Genomic DNA, 27,118 nt, shown 5'->3' with positions numbered 1-27,118 from the left:
GATATGTAGGTATTTATTTGGATTTTGACCAACAAAGTTAGATAATATAATATTTCTTGCAATATTGGACAATCGTTTTTTTCCCTGTCAAACTAGAAAAAAACCACTAATACAAAGAGAAAGAAAATATAAGGTATTTTATTGAAAAATATTATTTCCAGGGTTTTGCGGGCCATATAAAATGACAGAATTTTACTGTATGAAAACAAACATTGGTCATTTTTTTTCCAACTTACAGTAATATGCTGTAAAAAAAAAAAAAAACTCCCTAAATTTTACAGTAAAATCTATTGGTCATTTTCATAGTGTACAATTTGATGGATAACTTGCGTCGAAATCATAAGTCAAGCAGATATGTAGGTATTTATTTGGATTTTGACCAACAAAGTTAGATAATATAATATTTCTTGCAATATTGGACACAATTTTTTTTCCCTGTCAAACTAGAAAAAAAAACCTAATACTTTTAGTAAGTAGAAAAAAATATATAAGGTATTTTGTTGAAAAATATTATTTCCAGGGTTTTGCGGGCCATATAAAATGACAGAATTTTACTGTATAAAAACCAACATTGGTCTTTTTTCCCCCAACTTACAGTAATATGCTGTAAAAAAAAAAAAAAAACTCCCTAAATTTTACAGTAAAATCTATTGGTCATTTTCATAGTGTACAATTTGATGGATAACTTGCTTTGAAATCATAAGTCAAGCAGATATGTAGGTATTTATTTGGGTTTTCACCAACAAAGTTAGATAATATAATATTTCTTGCAATATTGGACACTCATTTTTTTCCATGTCAAACTAGAAAAAAAACACTAAGAAATAGAGAAATAAAATATAAGGTATTTTATTGAAAAATATTATTTCCAGGGTTTTGCGGGCCATATAAAATGACAGAATTTTACTGTATAAAAACAAACATTGGTCTTTTTTTTCCAACTTACAATAATATGCTGTAAAAAAAAAAAAAACTCCCTAAATTTTACAGTAAAATCTATTGGTCATTTTCATAGTGTACAATTTGATGGATAACTTGCTTTGAAATCATAAGTCAAGCAGATATGTAGGTATTTATTTGGATTTTCACCAACAAAGTTAGATAATATAATATTTCTTGCAATATTGGACACTCGCTTTTTTCCCTGTCAAACTAGAAAAAAAAACCTAATACTTTTAGTAAGAAAATAAGAAAGTAGAAAAATAAAATATAAGGTATTTTGTTGAAAAATATTATTTCCAGGGTTTTGCGGGCCATTTAAAATGACAGAATTTTACTGTATAAAAACAAACATTGGTCATTTTTTTTCCAACTTACAGTAATATGCTGTAAAAAAAAAAAAACTCCCTAAATTTTACAGTAAAATCTATTGGTCATTTTCATAGTGTACAATTTGATGGATAACTTGCTTTGAAATCATAAGTCAAGCAGATATGTAGGTATTTATTTGGATTTTGACCAACAAAGTTAGATAATATAATATTTCTTGCAATATTGGACACTCATTTTTTCCCCTGTCAAACTAGAAAAAAAAACTAATACAAAGAGAAATAAAATATAAGGTATTTTATTGAAAAATATTATTTCCAGGGTTTTGCGGGCCAAATAAAACGACAGAATTTTACTGTATAATAACAAACATTGGTCATTTTTTTTCCAACTTACAGTAATATGCTGTAAAAAAAAAAAAAAAACTTCCCTAAATTTTACAGTAAAATCTTTTGGTCATTTTCATAGTGTATAATTTGATGAATAACTTGCTTCGAAATCATAAGTTAAGCAGATATGTCGGTATTTATTTGGATTTTGACCAACAAAGTTAGATAATATAATATTTCTTGCAATATTGGACACTATTTTTTTTCCCTGTCAAACTAGAAAAAAAAAACCTAGTACTTTTAGTAAGAAAATAAGAAAGTAGAAAAATAAAATATATAAAATATATTTTGTTGAAAAATATTATTTCCAGGGTTTTGAGGGGCCATATAAAATGACGTGGAGGGCCAGATCTGGCCCGCGGGCCTTGAGTTTGACACCTGTGCACTAGACACACCAATGAGCTTGTTTATAGATGTACAATAAAAGTTGCCATTTGTTATATGTGTTATAACTTTGTGACATGATACAATGCACATTAATGCAGTAGGGGGTGTTTTTTGTTTTTTGTTTTTTGTTTTTTCCCCATAAAGAAATACAATCATGTGTGCTTACGGACTGTATCCCTGCAGACTGTATTGATATATATTGATATATAATCTATATATTGTGTTTTTTATGTTGATTTAATTTAAAAAAATAAAAAATAAACTTTTTTATTTATTTATTTTTTTTAATTTCTTGCGCGGCCCGGTGGTTGGGCACCACTGCATTAATGAACATATCAGACAGAAAAGTGACAGATTGTAGCCAAAGGCTGATTTCCATCTGCATCTCATTGCAAAGAAACACTAATTCAGCGTTATAGTGAGTTGTATTTTTCATGCCCTTATTCTTGCTGTATTTACCTGGCACGAGTGGAAAGCCGGTCCCTGAAAATAATGCCTACATTAAACCGGTCCGTGGTGCAAAAAAGGTCGGGGACCCCTGCTCTAGTCCATAAACTGGGAGGGAGGATACATCCCACTTCCATCTCAGAAAGGGCTTCTGTCTAAAGTTTACAAAAAAAAGGCTGATATCACAAAGTACAGTAATGTCCAAACATTTTGGGAGTGAATTAAATTCTGTGCTTCAATAACTTTGCTGCCTCAGTATTTTTAAGAAAACATTTTAGTCTGGTGTACAGCGAGCGGTACCTCGGCTTACCAGTTGAAGTGGTTCTGTGACGGAGCTTGTTACCTAAAATAGTCATATCTCAAATGGATGTTTCCCATTGAAATATTCAACTATTCTTTGTTGAGGGACTCCAAAATACCACAATTGTAACATGCATCATGCCTTTTAAAGAGAAAAACTCACTTTTGGATAAGAAATGTTAAGGACGGTCAGGTAAGGATTCTAAATGTAGAGTCAGGCAAGGTTCCAAACAAAAAAATGAAGTTTTTATGGCAGAATAGCACACAGGATCTTCTTATATGGTGATCAAGCGCTGTGCGTAGCGCTCCGCAATCCAATTGAGTTAGGAGCAGTATTAATTTCATTGACTAATAATTTTTGTCTTAGTTATCGTCAACAACCTATTTTTCCCTGCCAAAAATAAGATGACAAGGAATCAAAATGGTGAAATAACCGAAAACATGTTTTATATTCTAGTTTCTTCAAAATAGCCACCCTTTGCTACAATCTACAATAGTCATGAAAATAAAGAAAACGCATTGAATGAGAAGGTGTGTCCAAACTTTTGGCCTGTACTGTATATATTATATTATATTACATTATAGGGGTAGATGCTTTAATTTTGAAAACATCTTTAATTTGCATTATACATGACATAAAGACCGTTCAACATTGTTTAATGACTATAAAAAATAGATTAAGATAGGTATAATTTTTTCAGATATCTGCTGCTTTTACTGCTTGTTTACTGTGTTCCAAATGTTGCTGCTTTAAGACTGTCAGGTTCAAACACTGACGACATCTATTAAACAAGACAAGAGGCAAAGAATTAAACAGAGACAGAATTCCATTTGTGCTCAATTGAGGAGAAACGCCGGGACACGGTACTCTTGCACAATCTCCAGCACGCTCTGCCAAAAGATTGCACTCCTCCCTTCTTTATTTGACTTTCTCCTCCTCCCACCCGACCACCGCTTTCACTTCCAGAGGGAAGTGGGTCGTAAACAGCGTTGCCTTTGGTTACAGAATAGTTCAAAAGAAGAGGTCGTAAAATAGTTCAAAAAGAGTTCGTAAAATACTTAAAAAAGACATACTTGCCAACCTTGAGACCTCCGATTCCGGGAGGTGGGGGGTGGGGCGGGGACGGGGCGGGGGTGTGGTTGGGGCCGTGGTTAAGAGGGGAGGAGTATATTTACAGCTAGAATTCACCAACTCGAGCATTTCATATATATTTCATATATATTTCATATATATATATATATATATATATATATATATATATATATATATATATATATATATATAATAAAGTACTATCTATCTATCTATATATATATATATATATATATATATATATATATATATATATGTATGTATGTATGTATGTATGTATGTATGTATGTATGTATGTATGAAATACTTGACTTTCAGTGAATTCTAGCTATATATATATATATATATATATATATATATATATATATATATATATATATATATATATATATATACATATATATATTTTATTATACATATAAATAAAAGAAATACTTGAATTTCAGTGTTCCGGAGGCTGTCCAGTAGATGGCAGTATTGTCCTGTTTAAGAGTGTCACAACATTGCTGTTTACGGCAGACGAACTGCTTTACGGTAGACGAAAACGTGACTGCTGTTGTTGTGTGTTGTTACCGCGCTGGGAGGACGTTAATGAAACTGCCTAACAATAAACCCACATAAGAAACCAAGAACTCGCCCTCGGTCATTCTACAGTTATAACGTGATTGGGCAGGCACGCTGTTTATATCGTGGGAAAGCGGACGTGAAAACAGACCACTGTCCCCACTCAGGTCCGCATGGAGCTGGAGGGGGCGTGGCCTCCAGCTCCGGCTGAATTCCGGGAGATTTTCGGTAGAACATTTCTTTCGGGAGGTTTTCGGGAGAGGCGCTGAATTCCGGGGAGTCTCCCGGAAAATCCGTGAGGGTTGGCACGTATGCAAAAAGAGGTCGTCTGGAAATTGGGCAGATCCTTGGTTCTCTCCGCTTTGACGTCCTTGGGTTAGAACAATATCTTTCTGTTGATTACCATACATGAGAGAAAACAGAAAACCCTTCATGTGGCTTCCCCCCTTACACGGTGGAGTTTTTACGAGCCTTCTTCTTGGTAGGTTTCAAAGACAGCTTTTGGTCTTCTCGCCTGGAACTCATTTCAACACAAAGTTTTTTGTGATAACTTACAAACAATTATTCTAACAAAGACATTGAGCAGTACACACACCACTTGTTTTCCAGTATCACCTTAACTCCTGTTACATAATATGGTTTTGGTGTTGCATTAAGACAGTGTTTTTCAACCTTTTTTGAGCCGAGGCACATTTTTTTCATTGAAAAAATCCAAAGGCACACCACCAGCAGAAATCATTAAAATATGAAACTCGATATTGACAATAAAAAGTCGTGGGATATGACTTTAAACCATAACCAAGCATGCATCACTATAGCTCTTATCTCAAAGTAGGTGTACTGTCACCACCTATCACATCACACCCTGACTTATTTGGACTTTTTTGCTGTTTTTCTCTGTGTAGTGTTTTAGTTCTTGTCTTGCGCTCCTATTTTGGTGGCTTTTCCTGTTTTGTTGGTATTTTCCTGTAACAGTTTCATGTCTTCCTTTAAGCCAGGGGTGTCAAACTCATTTTAGATCGGGGGCCACATGGAGAAAAATCTACTCCCAAGTGGGCCGGACTGGTAAAAATCACGGCACAATAACTTAAAAAAAAGACAACTTCAGATTGTTTTCGTTGTTTAAAAATTGAATAAGCACATTCTGAAATTGTAGAAATCATAATGTTGTTGTTTTTTTTTACAATTACCTGCTGCGGTTAATAGTATTTTACCTTTATTTGTCATTATTTATACTTTCTGAATAAATTATGTGATAATGTTCATCAGTCAACTCATTGGTGATTATTTTCAATCTATCAAGATAAAAAAAGTATATCAAAATAAAATTACAGTACGTTATTTATGTAGTTTGATCATTTTCCTCGACTGATGCACTAACATCATCTATAAAGATACAAATAATTGCTATTGCGACATCCAGGGGACACATTTAGAACAGCTATTTCTTTCATTCAAAAATTTCAGGTTAATTTTTATACTTAGCAAACTCCTCGGGGCCGGATAAAACCTGTTCGTGGGCCTGATCCGGCCCCCGGGCCGTACGTTTGACACCCCTGCTTTAAGCAATATTCCCCGCGCCTGCTTTGTTTTAGCAATCAAGAATATTGCAGCTGTTTTTATCCTTCTTTGTGGGGACATTGTTGATTGTCATGTCATGTTCGGATGTACTTTGTGGACGCCGTCTGCTCCACACGCTGTAAGTCTTTGCTGTCGTCCAGCATTCTGTTTTTCTTCACTTTGTCGCCAGTTCAGTTGTAGTTTCGTTCTGCATAGCCTTCCCTAAGCTTCAATGCCATTTTTTTTTTTTAGGGGCACTCACCTTTTGTTTATTTTTCAGTTTAAGCATTAGACACCTTTTTACCTGCACACTGCCTCCCGATGTCGTCTGAAAAATTGTGATCAGGATTAGCTACCTGCTGCCACCTACTGATATGAAAGAGTATTACACGGTTACTCTGCCGACACTCAACAACAACACATCATTTGCAGACTAATTACTGGTTTGCAAAAAATGTTACACCCCAAATAGGTGAAATTAGATAATCTCCCACGGCACACCAGACTGTATCTCACGGCACAGTGGTTGAAAAACACTGCATTAAGATACCACGTGGTGTAACAAATATTTCCAGTTTGCAAAATGAGTTATTTCAATAGAAAAATGAAATGTCTGTGCAAATGTGTTCCGTAGATGACATTATCGAGAGACAGATCGAGGAGGGCATGATAGCTCCTGAGCTCCGGGAGAAGATCAGTTTTGTTCTGCTGAGGAAACATCGACACCAAACCAAGAAGCCTATCCATCGCTCTCTAGCTGACATTGGGAAGTCCGGTTCCTCCACCAGTGAGTGCTCCTATCACTACACAAGTGTGACTGTGGGGAAATATAATGAGATAAAAAAAAAAAACACAGCAATGAAAATCCCATTTAAATGTTGGCCAAGCCAGCGATCACTGATTTGTTATGTGATTTTAATAACTTGACACCTTCTGATGATGTTATTATTCAATCCGAGGAGGGATGACTGCACAGTGGATGCATTGTTTGATGAGTTCATTACCACTGTGGCATTTCCACATCACTGTGAATGCTGATGGAATGCGTCACCTTCAACCCCTCTGTTTGCTTTTTGCATCCACCTTAATGTGCCTTTGCCCGTTAGCTCGGCCTGTGGGGCCCAGAGGGGCACCAAGCACAGCGCCCGTGGGCAATTACAACAGATCCACAGAGGACCTTCGAATCAAACAGCAGTCTGGAAGCTATGGTCGCCTGCGTAAGTGTCTGAATATACTGTACATTGGTATGATCTGCAAAGGTTTTTGAGAGTACCATGGAAATGCTTGACTTAGTGTCATCTATCTTCAAGTCCTGGTCCACCGGGTTATTACTACAAAGGGCCCGCTTTAGTCGACATCGACATACACTACCGTTCAAAAGTTTGGGGTCACATTGAAATGTCCTTATTTTTGAAGGAAAAGCACTGTACTTTTCAATGAAGATAACTTTAAACTAGTCTTAACTTTAAAGAAATACACTCTATACATTGCTAATGTGGTAAATGACTATTCTATCTGCAAATGTCTGGTTTTTGGTGCAATATCTACATAGGTGTATAGAGGCCCATTTCCAGCAACTATCACTCCAGTGTTCTAATGGTACAATGTGTTTGCTCATTGGCTCGGAAGGCTAATTGATGGTTAGAAAACCCTTGTGCAATCATGTTCACACATCTGAAAACCGTTTAGCTCGTTACAGGAGCTACAAAACTGACCTTCCTTTGAGCAGATTGAGTTTCTGGAGCATCACATTTGTGGGGTCAATTAAACGCTCCAAATGGCCAGAAAAAGAGAACTTTCATCTGAAACTCGACAGTCTATTCTTGTTCTTAGAAATGAAGGCTATTGCACAAAATTGTTTGGGTGACCCCAAACTTTTGAACGGTAGTGTACATGGTCGAATGCTTCTGTCAACATAAAATTTGAAATCCAAACGGGTGATTTCTGTAAAAATATGTCTGTTTATGTCGACACACTGCAAAAACTGAAATCTAAGTCAGGCTGATATTAGCTTATTTTCTGTCTGATAAGATCATTCTTCTCACTAAGCAGATTTTATGTTAGAGTGTTTTACTTGTTTTAAGGGTTTTGGTTCTAAATTATCTCAGTAAGATATTACAGCTTGTTGCTGAGATTTGATGACCTACACTACCGTTCAAAAGTTTCGGGTCACCCAAACAATTTTGTGGAATAACCTTCATTTCTAAGAACAAGAATAGACTGTCGAGTTTCAGATGAAAGTTCTCTTTTTCTGGCCATTTTGAGCGTTTAATTGACCCCACAAATGTGATGCTCCAGAAACTCAATCTGCTCAAAGGAAGGTCAGTTTTGTAGCTTCTGTAACGAGCTAAACTGTTTTCAGATGTGTGAACATGATTGCACAAGGGTTTTCTAATCATCAATTAGCCTTCTGAGCCAATGAGCAAACACATTGTACCATTAGAACACTGGAGTGATAGTTGCTGGAAATGGGCCTCTATACACCTATGTAGATATTGCACCAAAAACCAGACATTTGCAGCTAGAATAGTCATTTACCACATTAGCAATGTATAGAGTGTATTTCTTTAAAGTTAAGACTAGTTTCAAGTTATCTTCATTGAAAAGTACAGTGCTTTTCCTTCAAAAATAAGGACATTTCAATGTGACCCCAAACTTTTGAACGGTAGTGTATATTGAGTAAAACATGCTTGAAACTACAATATCAACTTTTGCAAAGCTGTGTCATCAAAACTCACAAGTATAAAACTACTTTTTTAAAGTAATAATTTCTTACTTCAAGCATGCCGAGCACATATCATTATGTCAAGATAATAGCACTAGCATTTACCGTATTTTTCGGACTATAAGTCACAGTTTTTTTCATAGTTTGTCCGGGGTTGCGACTTATACTCAGGAGCGACTTATGTGTGAAATTATTAACACATTACCGTAAAATATCAAATAATATTATTTAGCTCATTCACGTAAGAGACTAGACGTATAAGATTTCATGGGATTTAGCGATTAGGAGTGACAGATTGTTTGGTAAACGTATAGCATGTTCTATATGTTATAGTTAATTGAATGACTCTTACCATAATATGTTACGTTAACATACCAGGCACGTTCTCAGTTGGTTATTTATGCCTCATATAACGTACACTTATTCCGCCTGTTGTTCACTATTCTTTATTTATTTTAAATTGCCTTTCAAATGTCTATTCTTGGTGTTGGCTTTTATTAAATACATTTCCCCAAAAAATGCGACTTATACTCCAGTGCGACTTATATATGTTTTTTTCCTTCTTTATTATGCATTTTCGGCCGGAGCGACTTATACTCCGAAAAATACGGTACTTAATTTAAGAATATTTTTCCACATATTGAGCAAAAAGGTCTCATTCTTTTTCTACCAAGAAAAGTGCACTTGTTATTAGTGAGAATATACTTATTTTAAGATATTTTGTGTTTCATTGAGGTTAGCTAATTTTACTTGTTTTGGAAAGTCTTGACAAGCCAAATTTTCTTGTTCTATTGGCAGATAATTTTGCTTAGTTCAAATAAAATACCCCTAATTTTTGTATTTTTTTTTCCTGTTTTTGAACACTGACTTTTTGCAGTGCATGTGTTGTAGAATTGTACTGACAACATCATCATTGTCACTAAGCACACTGCAGAAAGTCAGTGTTCAAAAACAAGAAAAAAAAATACAAAAATGAGGGGTATTTTATTTGAACTAAGCAAAATTATCTGCCAATAGAACAAGAAAATTTGGCTTGTCAAGACTTTCCAAAACAAGTAAAATTAGCTAACCTCAATGAACCCAAAAATACCTTAAAATAAGTATATTCTCACTAATAACAAGTGCACTTTTCTTGATAGAAAAAAAGAGACATTTTTGCTCAATATGTGGAAAAATATTCTTAAATGAAAAAATGCTAGTGCCATTATCTTGACATAATGATATGCGCTCGGCATTACATTTCTTGAAACCAGCAAACTTATACTAAAAACTAATTTATTGTTCTTAATGGAAAGGCAACAAGGCAAGCGCTTGTTACTCTCGGGGTCTCCTAGCCGCTCAGGCAAATCATATGGTCTAAAAATGCATTTTTCCATGGATAACATGACATCATCGCGCCAAGTGCGTGCTCTTTCAGTCAATTAGTGCGCATATATACATATATAATTTTTTTTATTGTAATTTTGAAGAATTTATCTGAATGTGCATGAACTATTTCTGTTCAAAATTGTTAGAAATGTCACATGTTAAATGTTTAAATATTAACTGTCAGTTTACTGTACTGTGCCAACTGTACTACTATATGAGTACGTATTTTCTATTGTTTCATTGAAAATAAAACAGCAAAGTTCATTTGGCTGTCATCTGTTTTAATTATGAGACACAATTGTGTCTAAATCATGATTTTTTTTAATGCTAGAAGTAAGAAATTATTACTTTAAAAAAGTAGTTTTATACTTGTGAGTGTTGATGACACAGCTTTGCAACAGTTGATATTCTAGTTTCAAGCATGTTTTACTCAATATAGGTCATCAAATCTCAGCAACAAGCTGTAATATCTTACTGAGATCATTTAGGACCAAAACACTGAAAACAAGTAAAACACTCTAACATAAAATCTGCTTAGTGAGAAGAATGATCTTATCAGACAGAAAATAAGCAAATATCACCCTTATTTGAGATATTTAATCTTACTTAGATTTCAGTTTTTGCAGTGCAGTGTGGAACCAAAACAGCAACATAACTACGATCTCGTTAGAATCTGGTTAGGATGATCAATTAAAAAAGCATGCTCTTTTAAATATTTTTTCTGGACCCCTAATATCTCGAATAGCAAGTGCTAAACAGAGTAGGCAAACAAACAAAAAAATGCAGGTACTATTAGTGATCTGGCGTGCACAATTAATGCGTTCAAAAGTGGTTAAATAAGTTTTGTTTTTGTGAACTACCATGGAGACAGTCACTGCACATTCATGGCATCATGTTCCAACTTGTGATGTTTTGCTATACTTTGGAACATGCAGCACACAATTATAATCTGCACCACCTTTTCTGGGTAAAAAAGCCCTTCTCCTGTGCCTGTACAGACTATGGTCATCGAATTAGTTACTATGGTCATCGAATTGGTTTCTATGGTCATCTAATTGGTTTCTATGGTCATCAAATTAGTTACTATGGTCATCTAAGTCACAGCAGCTCAGACGAGGCACCAAGCAGTGTGGGTGGGGAGCGTTTCCACAGAGTGTTTCCAGAGCCTGAAATGCGGGTGTCAGGGACAGACGCGGAAGAAGGTTTTTACAACAAAGTTCTAAAGCTTAGAATATATCAGATTGTAGGTGGGGTTTTTTACCCTTTGCGTTCATATTTTGCTGTGTTTGTTCCATTTTTGTTGCGTTTCGCTTGATTGTAAAATATGTGGCTGGAGAGGGGGTGTGACGTTCATATGTTGTCAATATTCAGTGTTTTATCCTTCATAGTTAATATTGTAAATCCCACATTCTTTATTTTCATGTACATTCTGGGTGTCTCATTCAGTATAAAAATGTAAAATTCTGTCATAACGTTTTTAGCTTTCAATCAGACATTATTGTGAGGTTTTGTATTAGTGTTTCTAAAAATCAGACATACCGGCCCCCCGACACATTTTTTTCTCTAAATTTGGCCCGCCGAGTCAAAATAATTGCCCAGGGGCCGTATTTATCAAGCTTCTTAGAATTACTCCCAAGAAGTCTGCTAAGAGTTGACTTATGAGTAAAGAAATTCTTCGCTGAAAGCTGCACTTTAAAGTTAGTTATCAAGCGTTTTACTCACACTTTCAGCCAAGTGTAGGACTGAATCTTAAGTGTCACACTCAGAGCTGAATTACGACATTACTATGTGTCGTAAACGGAATTTTAGGTGACGTCATTTCTGTGTCCATAGAAATGACCAATCACGGAAGGGAATCCCTTGTCTAAGAATAAAGAAATATCTTAGAAATATTTAAGTGGACAATGGGAGTGTATATTTTGACAATAAACTACAAAATAATACAAAACAAACAAAAACAATATTGGCAATGAATCAAAAATAAAGGTTTCCTTTTCTTTTCAATTCATTAATTAGGCAAGTAATTTGAAACTGAAAGCGTGATGTTGCTGATGAGATGACGCCCCTTATTAAATCTGTGACAAAAATAATACCCGCTCTGTCTAAACCAGTGGTCCCCAAACCCTGGGCCGTGGCCCGGTACCGGTCCGTAGACCGATTGGTACCGGGCCGCGTAAGAAATAATAATTTTTTTAAAAAATAATTTTTTATTTTTATTTTTATTAAATCAACGTAAAAAACACAATATATACATTATATACCAATATAGATCAATACAGTCTGCAGGGATACAGTCCGTAAGCACACATGATTGTATTTCTTTATGAAAAAAACAAAAATTAAATACATTTTTAAACCCCCCCCCCCCCCCCCTCGGTCCGCAGACCGATTGGTACCGGGCCGCGCAAGAAATAAAAAAATAAAAAAAATTAATTAAAAAAAATAAATTAAAAAAATTATTTTTTATTAAATCAACATAAAAAACACAATATATACATTATATATCAATATAGATCAATACAGTCTGCAGGGATACAGTCCGTAAGCACACATGATTGTATTTCTTTATGAAAAAAAAAAATAAAATAAAAAATAAAAATCAGTTGCTATATAGAGTGGCACTTTCCATCATTTTCAGCAGACTGCATCGCAAAATATTTACCCCCCTGATGCTGTGGTCAAAGTTGGAATTGCCACAAAACACATTTTAACCTCTTAAGGCCCAAGCTGTTTGTTTACATGCTTTGTTTTATTTCTCTTTGCTATTTGGGCTTATTGGACCCTAATTAGAATGAAAACTAAAAATCATCTTTTTACATGATGTACTTAGTCCATAAGTACACAAACGTGTACTTCATGTGTAGTGACATGCTAATTTTTATTTTTACACTTTTTTTTCCCAAATTCCAATGTATGTTGTACTCTTCTGACACCAACAGATGGCAGTATAAGTGTCCACATAAGCGGCCATAAGACCCCAATTCAGTAGTGTACACAATTTTGGAAATAAGAGCTAACATGTGTTGTCCACGCATGTGGCCACTAAGGCCTTTAGATAGTAAACACTCTACTGCAGGCCTGGGCAATTATTCTGACTCGGGGGCCCAAATTTAGCCCCCAACCCACCCACTTCTTCCTCTCATGGCAGATCCACAGGGGCCACATGAATCCCTTCACTGCTGTATGTTGACATGTGATTCTCTCTCTGTCTGCACCATTTGCCTCTTTCTTGCCACAATAAGCATAACTGACAGTTTGACACGTACCTTGATATGTGTCACATTTAGAAGCAACAACACATTCTGATAATCTGCATGTGTTCTACACGTGCATGAAGGCAAGCACGCAAAGCATTGCGCTCGCTGTTTGGCTCATTTGACAGACTCAATCCTCGGCGCACAGGCTCAGTCCATCAGTTTTGCGTGTGCTATCAAGATACATTTTTAAAAAATAGTTTTAGTCATTTTAATAATTCATTTTAATAACCTTTATCAGACCAGGCCGTTAGTCTCAAAACGTAGATTAGCCCCTCGATGTATCTGGTTGAGCTTAGACTTGGCTTATTTCGCACAATGTTCAACATAAGCAAGCTTTACTGTTGCCATTGTTGAGTCCTAATTAATTCTAAATATTGAAGTTTTTGTCACACCACAGGTCATGCTCAGAGTCGGAGTATGAATGACATTGCAGACACTCCCAGCACAGACCAGGTAAGACACCATCCATCCTATCAATCAATGTTTATTTATATAGCCCTAAATCACAAGTGCCTCAAAGGGCTGCACAAGCCACGACGACATCCTCGGCTCAGATCCCACATAAGGGCAAGGAAAAACTCACAACCCAGTGGGATGTCAATGTGAATGACTATGAGAAACCTTGGAGAGGACCGCAGATGTGGGTGACCCCCCCATCCCTCTAGGGAAGACCAGATGCAATGGACGTCGAGTGGGTCTAGCATAATATTGTGAAAGTCCAGTCCATAGTGGATCTAACATAATAGTGAGAGTCCAGTCCATAGTGGATCTAACATAATAGTGAGAGTCCAGTCCATAGTGGATCTAACATAATAGTGAGAGTCCAGTCCATAGTGGATCTAACATAAAAGTGAGAGTCCAGTCCATAGTTGATCTAACCTAATAGTGAGTCCAGTCCATAGTGGAGCTAACATAATAGTGAGAGTCCAGTCCATAGTGGAGCTAACATAATAGTGAGAGTCCAGTCCATTGTGGATCTAACATAATAGTGAGAGTCCAGTCCATAGTGGATCTAACATAATAGTGAGAGTCCAGTCCATAGTGGATCTAACATAATAGTGAGAGTCCAGTCCATAGTGGATCTAACATAATAGTGAGAGTCCAGTCCATAGTTGATCTAACCTAATAGTGAGAGTCCAGTCCATAGTGGATCTAACATAATAGTGGGAGTCCAGTCCATAGTTGATCCAACCTAATAGTGAGAGTCCAGTCCATAGTGGATCTAACATAATAGTGAGAGTCCATTCCATAGTGGAGCTAACATAATAGTGAGAGTCCAGTCCATAGTGGATCCAACATAATAGTGTGAGAGTCCAGTCCATAGTGGAGCTAACATAATAGTGAGAGTCCAGTCCATTGTGGATCTAACATAATAGTGAGAGTCCAGTCCATAGTGGATCTAACATAATAGTGAGAGTCCAGTCCATAGTGGATCTAACATAATAGTGAGAGTCCAGTCCATAGTGGATCTAACATAATAGTGAGAGTCCAGTCCATAGTGGAGCTAACATAATAGTGAGAGTCCAGTCCATAGTGGATCTAACATAATAGTGAGAGTCCAGTCCATAGCGGAGCTAACATAATAGTGAGAGTCCAGTCCATAGTGGATCTAACATAATAGTGTGAGAGTCCAGTCCATAGTGGATCTAACATAATAGTGAGAGTCCAGTCCATAGTGGAGCTAACATAATAGTGTGAGAGTCCAGTCCATAGTGGATCTAACATAATAGTGAGAGTCCAGTCCATAGTGGAGCTAACATAATAGTGAGAGTCCAGTCCATAGTGGATCAAACATAATAGTGAGAGTCCAGTCCATAGTGGAGCTAACATAATAGTGAGAGTCCAGTCCATAGTGGATCTAACATAATAGTGAGAGTCCAGTCCATAGTGGATCTAACATAATAGTGGGAGTCCAGTCCATAGTGGATCTAACATCATAGTGAGAGTCCAGTCCATAGTGGGGCCAACAGGAGTCCATCCCGAGCGGAGACGGTTCAGCAGCGCAGAGATGTCCCCAACCGAGCGGTCCACCCCGGGTCCCGACTCTGGACCGCCAGCACTTCATCTATGGCCACCGGACCTGTGCCCCCTTTTCCACAAGGGAGAGGGGGGCAGATCGGAAAAGAAAAGAAACGGCAGATCAACTGGTGTAAAAAGGGGGTCTATTTAAAGGCTAGAGTATACAAATGAGTTTTAAGATGGGACTTAAATGCTTCTACTGAGGTAGCATCTCTAACTGTTACCGGGAGGGCATTCCAGGGTACTGGAGCCCGAATAGAAACTAGAAATGTTTTTAGTTGTCAGGAGCAACAGCCTGTCTCAGACTACATTATATGACCGTCAGGAAATTGCCAGTTGAGGTTTGGATCTTAGCCCAGATGTGTGGAGTTTGCCCTCCAACAGTTTAACATGTTAGGTTCAATTGAAACCCCAAATTGGCCATAGGTGTAAAACTGAATGTGAATGATGTGATTGACTGGCCACTCGTCCACTGTGCACTGACCCCTTAGCCCTCTACAATTCAGCCTTTAAACATTTCTTTACAACTGTGAAGCTGGAACTGATGGCTCACTTTTTTATTTTCCACTTCATGTCTTTTTACGACATCAAAATAGCTATTTTCTGCCTGGCAGGATATCGCTTTTTTTTTCCCACTTTGCCTCTTTGAATTATTGTTCAGATTACCACCTCGTAGCTCACTGAAGGGTTGGATTGATGTCGAATGGATGGGAGTTAGTGAGATTTCTGCCCTTAGTGATAGAAGAGATGTGCACATACATAACATTCTCATTTGCAGGGTTTGTCCAATGTGTCGTAAGCCCAGTGATACATGCTTAGACATGCTAGGGTGTGCTGTTGTTATTTCAATTAAAGGCCTACTGAAATGACATTTTTTTATTTATTCAATTCAATTCAATTCAATTCAATTCAATTATTTATTTATTTCGTACTTGGATGTGTACATTTCAACAACATTTCAACAATCTCACATACCTTACTGCATTCAATACACAGCCATGTCGAAAAGGAACAGGATGAAGAAAATCTTATATTTCCTGCCCCTTCGCACAAAAGAAACATTTTCTTGGTATCTCTTTGCCGGTAGTGCATTAGAACATCCAATGCAACAAATCAATACAAAACAATATATCACATATGCACACACAGGCACCCACACCCACACGCACCCACCCACCAGGGGCGTAGACTCTAGAGTAGTAAAAAAGGCTACAGGACATGTATGACCCAGTTGACAAGAAAAGTTATTGTTGCCTAAAAACTACAAGTTTGTACCCCTACCCAGTGCACACACTCATAGAAATTAATAGAACAAACAATCAATGAAAAGAATAAACAAGCAAGATAAGTTGAACAAAAAATAAACAAACAAAACAAAAACTGAAAAAATAAGGCAATCACTCAAACCAAACAAACTGAAAAAGAACAAGGCAATCATCCAAACCAAATTTAAACGGGAATAGCAGATCCATTCTATGTGTCATACTTGATCATTTCGCGATATTGCCATATTTTTGCTGAAAGGATTTAGTATAGAACGGGGGTCGGCAACCCGCGGCTCTAGAGCCGCATGCGGCTCTTTAGCGCCGCCCTAGTGTCTCTCTGGAGATTTTTCAAAAATGTATGAAGAATGGAAAAAGATGAGGGGGAAAAAAATCTATTTTTTTGTTTTAGTATGGTTTCTGTAGGAGGACAAACATGACACAAACCTATCTAATTGTTATAAATCACACTGTTTGTATTAAACATGCTTCACTGATTCGAGTATTTGGCGAGTGCCATTTTGTCCTACTAATTTTGGCGGTCCCTGAACTCACCGTATAGTTTTTTTACATGTATAACTTTCTCCGACTTTCTAGGACGTGTTTTATGCCACTTCTTTTTCTGTCTCATTTTGTCCACCCGGCTGTTAACGTTGTGCGTGAAGGCACAAAGGTGAGTTTTGTTGATGTTATTGACTTGTGTGGAGTGCTAATCAGACATATTTGGTCACTGCATGACTGCAAGCTAATCGATGCTAACATGCTATTTAGGCTAGCGATATGTACATATTGCATCATTATGCCTCATTTGTAGGTATATTTGAGGTCATTTAGTTTCCTTTAAGTCCTCTTAATTAAATGTATATCTCATGACACATGTAATATGGCTTTTAATTTTTTGCGGCTCCAGACAGATTTGTTTTTGTATTTGTGGTCCAATATGGCTCTTTCAACATTTTGGGTTGCCGACCCCTGGTATAGAACGACGACGATAAAATCGCAACTTTTGGTATCTGATAAAAACAACCCTTCCCCCTACCGGAAGTAGCGTGACGTCACAAGACAAAGGATTCCTCACAATTCCGCTTTGTTTACAATGGAGCGCGAGACATTCGGACCGAGAAAGCGACGATTACCCCATTAATTTGAGCGAAAAGATGAAAGATTTGTGGATGAAGAACTTTAGAGTGAAGGACTACAGTGTAGTGCGGGGTGTATCTTTTTTCGCTCTGACCGTAACTTAGGTACAAGCTGGCTCATTGGATTCCACACTCTCCTTTTTCTATTGTGGATCACGGATTTGTATTTTAAACCACCTCAGATACTATATCCTCTCGAAAATGAGAGTCGAGAACGCGAAATGGACATTCACAGTGACTGAACATGTAAATACACGGTTAATAATTTTCAGCTTGGCGAAGCTAAAAAAATAGAAGCTAACTTAGCTACGGAGCTAACGTGATAGCATCAGTCTCAAATGCAGATAGAAACTAAATTTAAAAAAACCCTGACTGTAAGGATAGACAGAAGATCAACAATACTATTAAATCATGAACATGTAAATACACGGTTAATAATTTTCAGCTTGGCGAAGCTAAAAAAATAGAAGCTAACTTAGCTACGGAGCTAACGTGATAGCAGGCTCAAATGCAGATAGAAACTAAATTTAAAAAAAACCTGACTGGAAGGATAGACAGAAGATTAACAATACTATTAAACCATGAACATGTAAATACACGGTTAATAATTTTCAGCTTGGCGAAGCTAAAAAAATAGAAGCTAACTTAGATGCGGCGGCGGGCGTTGTACGCTTTTGACCACACCCCGGCCGCCATCAGAGTCGGCAAGAAACATATATTTCCCCAAAGTTACGTACGTGACATGCACATATCGACACGCACGTACGGGCAAGCGATCAAATGTTTGGAAGCCAAAGCTGTACTCACCGTAGTGCGTCTGCTATCTTGCTCAAAACACAACACAACCTCCTGGTGTTGGTGTTGCTACAGCCAGCCGCTAATACACCGATCGCACCTACAACTTTCTTATTTGCAGTCTCCATTGTCCATTAAACAAATTGCAAAAGATTCACCAACACAGATGTCCAGAATACTGTGGAATTTTGTCGAAGAAAACAGAGGTATTTGAATTGGGTCCAAACACTTCCCTTGACCTCGTGACGTCACGCGCATACGTCATCATACCGCGACGTTTTCAAGCGGAAGTTTCGCGGGAAATTTTAAATTGCACTTTATAAGTTAACCCGGCCGTATTGGCATGTGTTGCAATGTTGAGATTTCATCATTAATATATAAACTATCAGACTGCGTGGTCGGTAGTAGTGGCTTTCAGTAGGCCTTTAAGCTCACACTGCAAAAAGTCAGTGTTCAAAAACAAGACTAAAAAATACAAAAATCAGGGGTATTTTATTTGAAATAAGCAAAATTATCTGCCAATAGAACAAGAAAATTTGGCTTGTCAAGACTTTCCAAAACAAGTAAAATTAGCTAACCTCAATGAACCCAAAACTACCTTAAAATAAGTATATACTCACTAATAACAACTGTACTACTATATGAGTACGTATTTTCTATTGTTTCATTGAAAATAAAACAGCAAAGTCCATTTGGCTGTCATCTGTTTTAATTATGAGACACAATTGTGTCAAAGTCATGATTTTTTTTTTTCATGCTTGAAATAAGAAATTATTACTTTAAAAAAGTAGTTTTATACTTGTGAGTGTTGATGACACAGCTTTGCAACAGTTGATATTCTAGTTTCAAGCATGTTTTACTCAATATAGGTCATCAAATCTCAGCAACAAGCTGTAATATCTTACTGAGATCATTTAGGACCAAAACAATTAAAACAAGTAAAACACTCGAACATAAAATCTTATGTATGGCCGCGCAAGTCCCGGGATGCCCAAAATGTCCATAACACACCCAGCCGAGTCCCACGGGGAGGGGGGATAAAAGTTGGAAAAGTCGGCAAAAGTCCCAAAAATTTTCTAAATACCTACACAGGTTCGAGTCCCACAAGTCCCGCCGCCGGCCGGGATGCCCAAGATGTCCAAAACACGCCCAGCAAAGTCCCACGGGAAGGCGGGGAGAAAAGTGAGAAAAGTTGGTAAAATGTTCAAAAATCACACCCAGGTTCGGGTGTCACAAGTCTTAAGACAATGGAAGGTTTGGGCCGGGCTGTGGGATCACAGTCTGGGGCGATTTCTGAACTGAATCGCAAGATGGATCACATCATGGAGAAGCTTGTTGGAAGGGAAAAATTGGATATGAGAGCCAACATGGACGCATGGAACAGACAAGCCATTGTAATGTCTGCTCGCGGAAAAACAAAAATCCTAATCTACGATTTGACTCCCTCGAATGGCCTTGATGCAACAACAGGGGCAGGCTGTTCTGTAAACATCCCCCGAGGACTCTCAAAGATGGACGCTTTTGACCTCCCTCCCTCCTCAACGACACATGGAAGTCGAACTTTGCTTGCATTGCATGCAGAAAGGCCCCCGGGCCTATGGACACAACACCACTACAAGTCTTAAGACTTGTGGCACTCCATGTGGGACTCAAACCTGGGTAGGTATTTTTAACATTTTTGGGACTTTGGCCGACTTTTCCAACTTTCATCCCCCCTCCCCCTGGGACTCGGCTGGGTGTGTTATGGACATTTTGGGCATCCAGGGACTTGCGCTGCCGGCGGCGGGACTTGTGAGACTTGAACCTGGGTAGGTATTTTGAACATTTTTGGGGACTTTTGCCGACTTTTCTCACTTTTCTCCCCCACTTCCCGTGGGACTTTGCTGGGTACGTTTTGGACATTTTTTGCATCCCGGGACTTGTGTGGCCGGCGGCGGGACTCGTGGGACTGAAACCCGGGGAGGTATTTTGGACAAAATTGGGACTTTTGACCATTTTGGCCGCCTTTTCCCCTCTTCTTCCCCACCTTCCTGTGCACCATTGCTGGGTTTGTTTTGGACATTTGGACAAAAATAGTTTCAAGCATGTTTTACTCAATATAGGTCATAAAATCTCAGCAACAAGCTGTAATATCTTAATGAGATCATTTAGGACCAAAGCCCTTAAAACAGGGGTGTCCTAATTTTTTACCGGCCCGCAGCACATCATTCTAAAAATACTAAAACATTTTTTAAATAAAAGAGCAATTCGGTGAAATGCAATCAGAAAAAGTTGCATTGTTAAATCTAATAAAACTTTTTTTTTTAAATAATTTATCAAAAAATAATGAATCAAAATCAATGTTGCTATGAATTATTGACTGATTTTAGGACAAAAAGGACATAAATACAAATAAAAAAACATGAAAAATATGAAAATTATTTTAAAAAAGTACATACTAATTATATACTAATACTAATTATTATATTGATTGTTATTATGAATATACTACACCAATTACATTATATTTTATCTGAAGCTGATATAGAGACTTAAGTGTTGATTGTAAAAATTAAAAATTAAAAAAGCAACAAAAAAAAGCATGACCTTTTTGAGTGGGGCACTTTTGGATCCCCAAGAATTTTATTGGAATTAAAAAATAAATTTTGCTATTAATTATTGACCTATTTAGGGATCCAATTACTTCACATCAAATATTCCACTTTGAAAATATTTTTGGGAAAAATACTGTATATTTTATATATTTTTGCCCCAAAAAATTGGATTTTGTAATATATATATATATATATATATATGTATATATATATATATATATATATATATATATATATATACATGTATATATATATATATATACATATATATATATATATATATATATATATATATATATATATATATGTATATATATATATATATATATATATATATATATATATATATATATATATATATATATATATATATATATATATATATTTGAGGTTGATCGAACTTCAAATATGAAGTTGAATTACAGATTCAAGCGTTTAATAAAAAATAAATAATATATGACTTATTTTTAACCTTTTTTAAGACTGAAACCCTTCTGGGTCCCTAGGACCTAACTTGAGGGAGGCCCAAAGGTTAAAAAAAAAAAGTGTATATTGTATAGGTTTTGAAAATGAAATTATATCAAAATGGCCCCCGCATGCTTTGATTTTTCAGTGTGCGGCCCTCAGTGGAAAAAGCTTGGACACCCCTGCCTTAAAACAAGTAAAACACTCTAACATAAAATCTGCTAAGTGAGAAGAATTATCTTATCAGACAGAAAATAAGCAAATATCACCCTTATTTGAGATATTTAATCTTACTTAGATTTCAGTTTTTGCAGTGCAGGCATGTGTTGAAACATGGGTCTGAAACAGATTTCATTCATTACTGTGCTAGAGATCAATGTAAATACAATATATGTGTTTGCGATGGCTGAATGTGCTGGTATTGTACTTGCAGACCTGTAGTAGGTCACATGTGACAGTGGAAAAAGGAGTTTGCTGCATTGTCTGTATCAATATTGAGCTGGCAAAAAAAAAATAGATCTCATGGATTGGGCCACGTGCTTGGCTTGGCCCTCACATGGCTCTATAGATTCAGGCTGTGGGTTATTGGCAAGACTCTCATGTTATCGATTGTGTTACCAAAAAGTATCTCTACATGCAAACAGGCAAGTGTGCATACACCGACATCGGTTTGCATATTTTTGAATCAAATTTCTAAATGTTCTACTTTTTTGTTTTTTTAAAGAAAAAATAATCCTACAAAAAAAAGTGAATTGTTTTGTCTTGTCTAAACTTTTTTTGAAGCCTCTTTCTTTGCGCTGTCCTCCAAATCTAAACATCAGACATGGAATTGATTAGCTGGACTCTCGACTCAATTGACAAAATCTTTTCGGCGAGGAAAAGAGCTTCTGGGGAGCCTGGCTGCCCTGATGGAACCATTGCTGCGGGGTACGTGAGAGATTCCTGGGACAAATGGAGAATCATGTGCCTCTCAGTCCTTTCCATCGAGGACGTGGAAGACATCTACCTATTTGGAACCATAATTGCGGGGTAACTGCGGATTGGGCTGGGCATTGCTCTGGTGTATCGTAAAATTCGTAAGACGATGGCAGCCACTGAAGGAGCCCAAAGGCTGTTCGTCGCAATGGAAGGTTTGGGCCGGGCTGTGGGATCACAGTCTGGGGTGATTTCTGAACTGAATCGCAAGATGGATCACATCATGGAAAAGCTTGTTGAAAGGGAAAAATTGGATATGAGAGAAAAATGGACGAATAGAACAGACAAGCCATTGTAATGTCTGCTCGCGGAAAAACAAAAATCCTAATCTACGATTTGACTCCCTCGAATGGCCTTGATGCAACAACAGGAGCAGGCTGTTCTGTAAACATCCCCCGAGGACTCTCAAAGATGGACGCTTTTGACCTCCCTCCCTCCTCAACGACACATGGAAGTCGAACTTTGCTTGCATTGCATGCAGAACGGCCCCCGGGCCTATGGACACAACACCACTACACCCAAAGACAATGGGCATATACACAAACACACACCCCACCCCCACTCCACGCCTTCACCACCGCTTGATTCCCCTTCGGGATGATGGACGGCTGAGTAGCGCTTTATAGCAGCAGGCCGGCCTCCAGGGCCCCAACCCCCCCCGCCCCCCCCTCTATTGCGTGTTGTTGTGATTATATATAACATGTTTATGTGTGCTACGGCAAATTAGGTTTTTTCCCTCATTTTCCCCTGAATCCTGAATCATAGGGCTGCACAATTATGGACACAATAATGAAACAGATTATTTGTTTTCAATATTAATATCAGGATTATTCATTTTACCAGGTATAACACATCAGTGTTTCCCCCACTCTACTTGCGGTGGCGTGTGAAGGTGACATCATGATGTCATTTGTAAAAGCCGAACATTGATTTAAAGATACATCCTTGTTCGAGATGTCCGATAATGGCTTTTTTTTCTGATATCCGATATTCCGATATTGTCCAACTCTTTAATTACTGATTCCGATATCAACCGATACCAATATATACAGTCGTGGAATTAACACATTATTATGCCTAATTTTGTTGTGATGTCCCGCTGGATCCATTAAACAATGTAACAAGGTTTTCCAAAATAAATCAACTCAAGTTAAACTAAGTCACGCACAGGCATCCTCCATAAAGGGATACACCCCTACCAGGAGGATCGTCATACTCGTTCGAGTGACCGCCGATGATACTGTATAGTTAATTGCACGCACCTAGGAGGATGTGCATTTTTTAAATATCTAGAATGATAGTTGATTAATCTTTTCTGCAATCTATGTTTTTTGCTGTGTTTTATTATTTATATACTAAAATCACTAACACTTAGTAAATGTTCGAAATATAAATGGAGTATTGTTGGCGGTTTTTGGATGATTATTTATTGGATTTAATGGGCGGAATAAAGGACCTCCCATTGGCTCCACTAAAGGACTTTTAAGTGGACTTTTATTTATGTTTATTTACGAGTTAGATTGCATTTATTTTAAAATGCATCCGTCATCATGTCTTTCATAATGATTGTGAGTAGAGATGTCCGATAATGGCTTTTTTGCCGATATCCAATATTCCGATATTGTCCAACTCTTTAATTAACGATTCCGATATCAACCGATACCGATATATACAGTCGTGGAATTAACACATTATTATTCCTAATTTTGTTGTGATGCCCCGCTGGATGCATTAAACAATGTAACAAGGTTTTCCAAAATAAACCAACTCAAGTTATTGAAAAAAAATGCTAACATGGCACTGCCATATTTATTATTGAAGTCACAAAGTGCATTTTTTTTTTTTTAACATGCCTCAAAACAGCAGCTTGGAATTTGGGACATGCTCTCCCTGAGAGAGCATGAGGAGGTGGAGGTGGGCGGGGTTGAGGTGGGGGGAGGAGGTAGCGGGTGGTGTATATTGTAGCGTCCCAAAATGTCACTATAGTAAAGAAAAAGAGTTGGTTCTTTATTCGAATCCCTGGGAACGAATCCCTTCCCACGTACAGGAAATGCCCTGTGGGACCTGCAATGTTATGCCCATTTGATTGCGGACTCTTACTGACACCTTGTGGCGATATGAAAATACTACGCGTCATTAGTTTGGGCACTTCCGGGTTGAGACAATTGAGAAGTAGACAAGTTGTGTTAGCTCCTACAAGCCTTGGAAAAGATAAGTCTATAAGTAATCTTGGGACGGCGTGGCATAGTGGGTAGAGCAACCGTGCCAGAAACCTGTGGGTTGCAGGTTCGCTCCCCGCCTCTTACCATCCAAAAAAAATCGCTGCCGTTGTGTCCTTGGGCAGGACACTTCACCCTTTGCCCCCGGTGGTGCTCACACCGGTGAAATGAATGATGAATGAATGGTAGGTGGTGGTCGGAGGGGCCGTAGGCGCAAACTGGCAGCCTCGCTTCCGTCAGTCTACCCCAGGGCAACTGTGGCTACAAATGTAGCTTACCACCACCAGGTGTGAATGAATGATGGGTTCCCACTTCTCTGTGAGCGCTTTGAGTATCTAACAATAGAAAAAGCGCGATATAAATCTAATCCATTATTATTATTATTATTATTATTATAATCTGTTTAACTTGTTTATGTAACTCAATATTAAGGTGGAAAGTGGTTAAGTTTGATAGTAAGATGTTTATTGAAAAACGTTTTTTTTTGCACTGTTTCAACGGATGTTTTGAGGACTTAAAATGGCTGCCAGTCGTGTATTTCCACCATCGAAATAGTTTCAACACTCAGAAGTATTTGTTTGATGATAGTACTGTGTATTTGTGTGAAGCTAATATTTACATATTGTGTATTACATTTCAGTATGTCAATTGAATCACATAGCTTATACATTTGTCATTGTGTGTATTTCAGTTTAAAAATGAAAAAATAACAGTCCATTGCAAGACAAAAGTAAAGATAGGAAAAAGCAAAACAAGATCAACAACAATAAAGAGCCTAAATGGATTAATCTGCTTTGGATTGTTTGTTAGCTGTCTGCCAAGCTGTATAACCTCAACACGTATAGTGAGGGCAGAACAGGCAATATGCAACTATTGCCAGGCTTCGCGCTCATGTAAGGGGGGAATAATTGTTGATTGATGACTGTGGTGTTCTTAGTGTCATAGTGTGTGTAGTTAGTATGTTCCAATAGCAGCAGAAGTGCACTTTTTGGAGAGCTGTATTATTTTCAGTTTTGTACCCAAGGGACAGATTTTATTTAACACTATATTATTATTTATACACCTATAGTGATCACAGAGACAGGTTGTTTTTGTGTTACTGTATATATTTGTTTTTCTGAAAGAGGGGGGTAACAGTCAATATTTATTTATTTATTTAATTTAATTTTTTTCTTATAAAATAAAAGTGAGCTTTTGTTAAACCAAATATTGTGTTTTTTTCCATATACAACAACCTATCTGGATTCGATAAGAGAATCGATAAGGAATCGGTTCGATAAGAGGATTCGATAATGGGCTGGAACTCGATAATTTCTTATCAAACATCATCCCTACTGTTTTCACAATTTGACAAACGTGAGTGTCACGTTTCTGTGTTGGCATAGGAAGTATTTGGGAAGGTTATGCAGCATGTTTAGGTACAAAGGAAAATGATCCAGCCAGGGCTGGCATAGGAAGATGCCTGATTGGCAACCAGGGATAGGTGAGGGAGCCAGTGCTCGGACTAAAGAAATGGTGGCAAATGGAGGGAAACAGGAAGTGGGAAACAAAAAGCTCTGTGCCCATCCATACACAACAACCTCTGGTGTGAGGGGAGCCGCGGGCTGTGAAAGTGCTTAATTTGTTTTGCAGAGGAGCTTGATTTTTAAATGTTAATCACCAACGACCATACTAATTTAATCGTGGCAGCCGAGATCATGATTCAAATTCAATTAATTGTGCAGCTCTAGAATGGAGTGAGGAAATCAAATCCCGAGTATTTCCAGCAGTGTTCTTGCTGAAGGAAATTCATCCTACAGCACTTATATGGTAGTGCCAGCAAGCTTTTTGGGGATTTAGGGATAAACACCCTGAGAAAACTAATGTTTAAGTTTATATGTAGACTGCAGAATGATCTTATCATACAGATAATTAGGGATGTCCAATAATATCGGACTGCCGATATTATCGGCCGATAAATGCTTTAAAATGTAATATCGAAAATTATCGGTTTCAAAATTATCGGTGTCGGTTTCAAAAAGTAAAATTCATGACTTTTTAAAACGCAGCTGTGCACACGGATGCAGTCACATAATATCGACGACTTTTCACACACACAAGTGAATGCAAGGCATACTTGGTCAACAGCCATACAGGTCACACTGAGGGTGTCCGTATAAACAACTTTAACACTGTTACAAATATGCGCCACACTGTGAACCCACACCAATCAAGAATGACAAACACATTTCGGGAGAACATCCTCACCGTAACACAACATACACACAACAGAACAAATACCCAGAACCCCT

The 27,118-nt window shown here is 37.5% G+C and overlaps 1 protein-coding gene across 5 annotated transcripts in view; it reads left to right on the top strand.

Annotated features, from left to right (window-relative positions):
- slc4a5a (solute carrier family 4 member 5a) overlaps positions 1-27,118 on the top strand; it is a 123,474-nt gene that overhangs the window by 15,463 nt on the left and 80,893 nt on the right. For 3 of the 5 annotated variants that reach the window (XM_062051518.1, XM_062051515.1, XM_062051517.1), the window contains exons 4-6: positions 6,644-6,796; positions 7,116-7,226; positions 13,757-13,812. In XM_062051518.1, the coding sequence (XP_061907502.1) occupies positions 6,644-6,796; positions 7,116-7,226; positions 13,757-13,812 (320 nt within the window). Of the gene's footprint in view, positions 1-6,643; positions 6,797-7,115; positions 7,227-13,756; positions 13,813-17,215; positions 17,314-27,118 lie in introns of those variants that run through there. The other 2 variants (XM_062051520.1, XM_062051519.1) reach the window with 2 other exon arrangements.

The sequence above is a fragment of the Entelurus aequoreus genome, linkage group LG06 (genome assembly GCF_033978785.1).
Source record: "Entelurus aequoreus isolate RoL-2023_Sb linkage group LG06, RoL_Eaeq_v1.1, whole genome shotgun sequence".
Lineage (NCBI taxonomy): Eukaryota > Metazoa > Chordata > Actinopteri > Syngnathiformes > Syngnathidae > Entelurus > Entelurus aequoreus.
This window is presented reverse-complemented; position numbering and strand designations above follow the sequence as displayed.